Genomic DNA, 6,843 nt, shown 5'->3' on the forward strand with positions numbered 1-6,843 from the left:
GGGATTCCAGTATGGTTATACCCTCTGGGGTGTTTTCAAACTCTCTCTGGTGAACACCCGAAACCTATAGCAAACTAAAAAAAGATTGGTCTGGTAAATCTGGACTTTGTTTTCATGAAGGAGAGGCTCTAGCCATATATTAATTTTGTCTTATTAAAAGCGACTCTGAAATTTAAGCTTCTCTCCCAAGCAGAGTGCACAGTGATGGGAGTCGACACTATTTCGGGAACATGAACGGCTGATGTTGATACTTAATGTGAGTAGCTTCAGCCATTGCTACCAACATTTCTCTCATCCTAAAATAAGCTCCAGTTGAGACTAAGGGATCAAGTAAAAATCTTCACCCGCCCTTACATTCGTATTTGTGCTTCTTAGGCTACTTAAAATTTTGCTTACTAAAATGCAGAATAAAATAACACAAAGACTTGAACCCATGAGTGGAAAGATAACCAGATCACAAAGCGACGATTATCTTTTTCATTGAAAGGTCCACATGCCGTAGAAACGTCGCTAAGAACACGCTGACACCTTGGGTTAGTCTGTGAGCTCCCACTTCCCGAACGTACTCGGCTTCCCCTTCCGCAGAGCAAAGCTGCACACTGCGCAGGCGCCCAGATCACGGTGCCCAGGGAGGATTCCTGCGCACGCGCGAGGGTCGGGAAGTGGGCGCCCTCGCGCGCGTGCTCCGCGCCTCACTTCCGGCTGGCCCCTCCCCCTCCCTGCGTAGCCACCTCCTCCTCTCTCTTCTCCTCCCTATCCTCTCCCGCAACTCTCCCCGCCCCTCCGCTCTCCGCCCTGCTCGCCTCCTGTCCTTCCCCTCCCGCTCCATCCGGGTCGCTCACGGCTGTCTCTGGACTGGACAGCAGTGGCGGCTGCTTTTCTCTGAGGAGCCTGGTAAAGTTTCACAGGGGCCAGGGAGGGGAGCAGCGGAGCAGCGTTACCAACGCCGGAGGAGCCGCCCCCCGCCACTGGCTGGAGGAAGAAGGTCCCACGAGCTGAAGATCTGTCTCAGCAAACGTGCTGCCTTGCTGTCTGGACGCGGCTGCCCGGTCGCCTTGGGCTGCCCCTTTTCTGGGGGGCCGGGTGAATCGTTGCCCGGGTGAGTTCGGGGGCGTGTGACGGCGTTAGGGAAGGGGCAGGCCGGCGGGGCGGATACAGGCCGGCCTGCGCAGGGCGCTTCCTCGGCGCTTCCTGGGGTGAGGGGCGGGGGGCGAGGACAGGGTCAGAGCTCCCTGACCCGGAGGCTGGAATGTCACACTTCCCTGGGGAAGGGCCTCCCTCGGGCTGAAGCCGCGGGGTGCCAAGCCTGCTCCGCCGACCTCGGGGGCTTCTGCGAGCGAGCGAGCGGGCGGCAGCCGTAGTTGGCTGGTCGGCCCGCGAGGTTGGGTGTGTGCACACGGCTTCTCCTCGCTGGTCTCCGTGAGCTTATCTGCGTGCATGTTCGCGGGAAGATGGGAGGACTAAGCGGCTTTCCATTCCCCTACCTGTTGCTGGCGAGAGGACGTAGCTCTTCTGACTTTTAGAGAAAAGGGTGATTGGTTAAACCTCGCGCGCAGAAACGAGGGAGGTATTTTCCTGTCCTCCCCTTGGAGGAAAAATATGCAAAGACAATGCAGAACTCTCGGGAACTCTTCGAGTTCTGACGCCCCGAAAGAATGAAATAAAACTGTTAATGGATGGGTCTTGGAATGGGACACGGTCGGCACTTGCTAGCCGGAATGTAGGAAATTGGGTTTTGAAACTTGGTCGGTTCTGCGTTAAAAATATGGGTGACTACGACAGGAATAAAGCTGACTTCCTGTAATGGTGTTATTTAGTAACGTGATCTGTTAAAAAATCTATGTAGGTTCAGATGAAGTGGACTCTTTGATTGATAGTGTCTTTACAAACGAAGAAATATTCAATGTACTGGAAAGTTCTACGGATTTCGCCACCAGACTGTTAGTGTCCCAGCCCCCATTTCTATTCTTGAAAAATCAGCAGTATTGAGTTATTAGTAATTTTATAACTACTTCAAGTAATTGTCTCAGAGGTAGAGATACACAGATTGCCCAGAGGAAGTATTTTAGTTATAGTTGCCATTTGTAATAGTAAATGTTGAATTTGGGGGAGGATCTTGATGTTTAAACTGAATATTTTTTTTCTGTATTATGCACATAGTTTGAAAATTAAATTCGTTGTGAGATTCGAGTCTTGGTGTTTCAGTTTGTAAAATACGATCTTTGAAAAGGCAGTTTGCAGATTATGACATGATAAGAGACTCTCTTTGAAAAGGCAGTTTGCAGATTATGACATAAAAGACTTTAATCTCTTTGGCCTAATAGTGTAAATAATAGCAAGAATCATTTAAGTTGTGGACATTTAAAATATTTTTCATTATTGGTTTCATTTCTACTACAGATAAGAACTTCAGTTTTCCTTTGATGTGGAAGTAAGTATTAAACTTTTAATTAATACTTTAAGGGAGGTTTTATGCTTCTCCAGTTAGCTAAACTTTTCACTGGGTATACTTGATATTTTGGGGCAGTAAGAAGATGTCATTTCTTGCTCCCACTGAAGTGACTTAAAGCAAAAAAAAAAAAAAACAAAAAAACTCAAAATAATAAAACTGATACATTTCATGAAAGTATCTATTTTCATTAGTCTATCAAGAGATAACGAGGTCAACACAGAAATTAGTGTAATTAGTTAAGTTTTGCAAAAAAATATAGTGATGTATTCTCTCTCAACATTTCTATATAATGCATTTTAAAAATACAGCTGATAAATTTTTGAAAGTGTGATACTTATGTCCCTCATTCATAAGATATATTTTCTGTTTCTATATTAGTGATTATCATAGTCTAGCACTTGGAAGAGCTGATATATATCATTGTTTTCTTTGAGGTCATATTAACTTTTTTTCTATCTCCTCAGACTTAGGATACCTCCAGCTTTCCAGTGTCTCAGAAGGGAGTTTTTTTATTGAAACTGGAAGACCAAACTAATCACAAGCATGTTATGTTGGGGAAATGCATCCTTTGGACAGCTAGGTTTGGGTGGAATTGATGAAGAAATTGTACTAGAGCCCAGAAAAAGTGACTTTTTTATAAATAAAAAGGTCCGAGATGTAGGATGTGGACTCAGACATACTGTATTTGTTCTGGATGATGGAACAGTATACACATGTGGATGTAATGATCTAGGACAGCTAGGTCATGAAAAATCCAGAAAAAAACCAGGTAAGTTGAAAATTTTTTAAAATTTTGTTTCTATTTTGTTGAGATTAAAGTGTCACAATTTCTGTAGTTCTAATTCTGTATTTTTAAAATCAGGCATTTTAAGAGCAAAACATAGTTAAATATATCCTTTCTACTTTGCATGTGTTTAAGTGTGTTGTGTTGTGTTTTTTTTTAACTTACTTTATAAACCCTTATTGTATGGCAGTGTGTGAAGTATTAGAGAAAACCCGTCTGCAGTGTATAGATCTTCTTTAGTATAAAGTATAAAAGTGTAGAGTATGTAATATACAGATCCTCTCTACTAAGTACTGTTTAGCCACCTTGGACAGATTTAAATGTATAATTTACTCTCATTTTCCATACATCAGCACGAAAAAACTAAGACAAAAGCTTATTCTTCTCACTTGACTAAAATACATCTTCATTCTTATGTTCATTCCCCTATGGTAGTATTTTAAATGTAAAATTTTATTTTGACTAGTTGGAAGTATCTTTTATTCTCTGTATTTCCTACTTTCAAATAGCAGTGCTTGCTATTAAAAGTTTTGTGGGGGCCAGCAGGTGGTGTGGTGGTTAAGGCGCTAGATTTTCACATGCTGACTGGGTTCAAGTCCTGGACTGGGTGGCTTGACAATCATAACAAATAAATAAAAAATATTTTTTAAAAAGAATTAAAAAAAATGGTTTGTGAATGAGGCATCCTGATTTTACGGCACCCTACAGGCAAAATTTAAAGTATTTGAAGGATAGTGAGGATTTTGAGGAATTTGGTTGTATTTTGTTGACGTTCCATTTTCCATATGTTGGTTTCTTTTTTTTTCTTTTTTTGGAGAGGTTTTAGCTATAGGGTGCATGTGCTCGCCAGACAGAGACAGACAGACTGAAAGCGAGAGATCATCCCCCCAGGGGGATGGCCACGTGGCAATCCCGTCTTCTTTGTTAACCTCTTGGGATTTTGGGCACGCATGCACACGTGCCAGGCCACCAGATCTGGGACCCGAAGCGTGGTCGACTACGTGGGAGTTCAGCGACATAGCCATTACACTAACTGCTGGTCCCCATATGTTATATTTTAAGATAAAATATTTTATCTAGGAATATCATTGTTATATGAGTTTTGCTTTCATCTATGTTAACTAAAAGTTAATATCTTAAGGGGTGATAATGAGACTGCAGCTGTATTGAGTTATAGTTTATTATAACTTTAATAGTAGTACTTAAGTATTTTCTATCACAGTTTTTCTTTATTCATTATTTAAGTGGTTTTCTATTGTTAGTCTACCTTTGAGTGATTAAGTAGATACAAAATATTCAGACATTAAGAGGTGTTTCATCTTTCATATCATCTCACCACCTTGCCAAACTTTTCTAACTTGCAAATACTGGAATTTAGTTTTATTGTATGCATTGTAGTGATACTTGATGTAGTGGGTTTAATTATTGCAGAACTCAAGGGAATGGTAGCTTTCTTGTACTCTACTTCTTTAAAGAGTATTTCACAACTGTTACCAGGTTTTCATAACCTCAGGCATTGAAGTGGTCATGTTGGTAGGGATGAATGGTGATTTACTGATTGTTATCTCTGCTTTGAGGCAGATGGTTGGACCCTTTACCTTTTCTGCTTAGCTTGCAGTGCTGCCTCATGCTGAGATTTTCATGGTATTGGAGCTGCTTCTGTTCTTTGTACTTAACATACCACATAGAAATAAATGAACATTTCTCTGTATTGCTTTAATAATTTTTGAAAGGCTGTAGAACAAGTAAAAAGTACAAAACAAGCACATAGAAATTGCCAGTATAGTTACTGAAATTGACTAAGGTTTAAAATGTGAAATGTTACTAAACATTTCTGTTTCTAGGACAAGGGTGGACATTGCACTAATAATATATTAGTGATTATAATGTCTGGAATAGCCTCTGACTCTACAGATGAGATGCTGAGCTAGCCAGAAGAGGGTTCTTTGTGGTCATATTGACATTGTAATGATTGCATTGTGACATCTTTATTATCCTAGTGATTGATCCTGGAAACATTGTTTAGTAATATGAAGTTGGGTGGATGGGTCTCCATCATTAACCATACCTTTTTAGGATTGCCTCATTATTTTCCAGAATATATCATAGTCTGGAATAGAAACGTAAAATGCATGAACTTTATCTTTGAGAAACTCAGAATCTGGGTTTTTGGAGTTAAGGTATGCCTAAGTGAAATAACTGGAAAGAATTAAAATTTGACACTATGTGTCCTACCTTGAGCCTAGGAAATTTAAATGATGGGAAATGTCATTGTGGGATAGAATTAAAGATTTTTTTTTTTTTTTAGAAAATGGTGGCTTAAATAGAATTCTATCAGTGATCACATAAATAGCCAGAAAATAAATCTGGACTTGGAATTGCTTGTTTTATTTTATTTTTTTTAAGAATTACTTAACTTTTTAATGTTATTTTAATTTGACTAGAGCGGGACAGAGAGAGAGAGAAGAGAAAGGGGAAGTGAGAAAGAAAGCTGCCAGATTTGGGACTTGAACTGCATTCAGCCAATGTGGGAGTCCATCGCCCTTAACCACTATGCCACCTGCTGGCCCCAGAATTGTTTAATTTTACAGAAAAGGATTCCAATTCTGAGAAAAGATTTTTATTATTATAAGTCCTGGTTCAGTGATCTATGATAAACTCAGATTAAAGAGGTAGGAAAAGAAGCTCAAGGGAAGGTAGTTACTTTGATGGTGATTTCATTTTTTAACTAACCTTGGTTTTGATTTAAGATGCTTGGGTGCTAAATATTTTTAACTAAAATTATTCCTATGTGAAATAATTTCTTAATGATTTAAATGTGTCCCTTTCCCAACCCCTTTTTACATTTGGTAGTTTGAGGACTAGGTTAAAAGATAAAGAGTAGTTAGAATTTATTTATTGGTTTTAAAGTCTTTTGGTAATTGAGTGAGTCTGGTTTAGTTCTAGAACCATGTAGTAAACATAGTTCACTTTATCAGATTTTAAACTTGTGTCAGGAAGAAGGCAGGCAGAAAGGAGGGAGCTACATGTTATTTTTTAAATAATGACCCTTTTTTTTTTTAAAGAATTATTTTATTTAACTTTATTATTATTATCATTATTATTTTCCAGTTTGATCAGAGAGACACACAGAGAGAGAGGAAGTGAGAAAGCAAGCCACCAGGTCTGAGACTTGAACCATGGTCGGCCATGTGGGAATCTAGCGCCTTTAACCACCATGCCACTTGCCAGCCCCAAATAACGACTTTTAAATCCTAACACATACTCTGTAATAAGGAATGAAAGAGAAAGAAATAGCTTCATTAAGGTTTTGTTTTGTTTTAGAAGGTTTTTTGTCTTAGGGCATGTGTGCTCACCAGAGAGAGACAGACAAACACAGTGAGAGGGAAAGTGAGAAATCACCCCCCAGGAGGGACCACCATGTTGCAGTCCTCTCAATCTCTTCTCGCTCTCTTCCCTGAATCTTGGGCATGCACGCACATGTACCTGGCATGATTTTCAAGTCACTGGTCTGGAACTTGAACTGCTTCCACCTTGTGGGAGTCCATCTATGTAACCACTACGCCACCTGCTGGTCCCAAGGAGGTTATTCTTTGTTTGTTTTTTT

The 6,843-nt window shown here is 40.1% G+C and overlaps 1 protein-coding gene across 5 annotated transcripts in view; it reads left to right on the forward strand.

The window, feature by feature from the left end:
* The first annotated feature begins 740 nt into the window (after positions 1-740).
* HERC4 (HECT and RLD domain containing E3 ubiquitin protein ligase 4) overlaps positions 741-6,843 on the forward strand; it is a 118,839-nt gene continuing 112,736 nt past the window's right edge. For 3 of the 5 annotated variants that reach the window (XM_006148951.2, XM_006148952.2, XM_006148953.2), the window contains exons 1-3: positions 742-1,099; positions 2,401-2,431; positions 2,917-3,221. In XM_006148951.2, the coding sequence (XP_006149013.1) occupies positions 2,996-3,221 (226 nt within the window). In that variant the 5' untranslated portion in view covers positions 742-1,099; positions 2,401-2,431; positions 2,917-2,995. Of the gene's footprint in view, positions 1,100-2,400; positions 2,432-2,916; positions 3,222-6,843 lie in introns of all 5 variants that reach the window. The other 2 variants (XM_006148948.2, XM_006148950.2) reach the window with 1 other exon arrangement.

The sequence above is a fragment of the Tupaia chinensis genome, unplaced genomic scaffold (assembly GCF_000334495.1).
Source record: "Tupaia chinensis unplaced genomic scaffold, TupChi_1.0 Scaffold000250_1, whole genome shotgun sequence".
In the NCBI taxonomy this organism is placed as follows: Eukaryota; Metazoa; Chordata; class Mammalia; order Scandentia; family Tupaiidae; genus Tupaia; species Tupaia belangeri.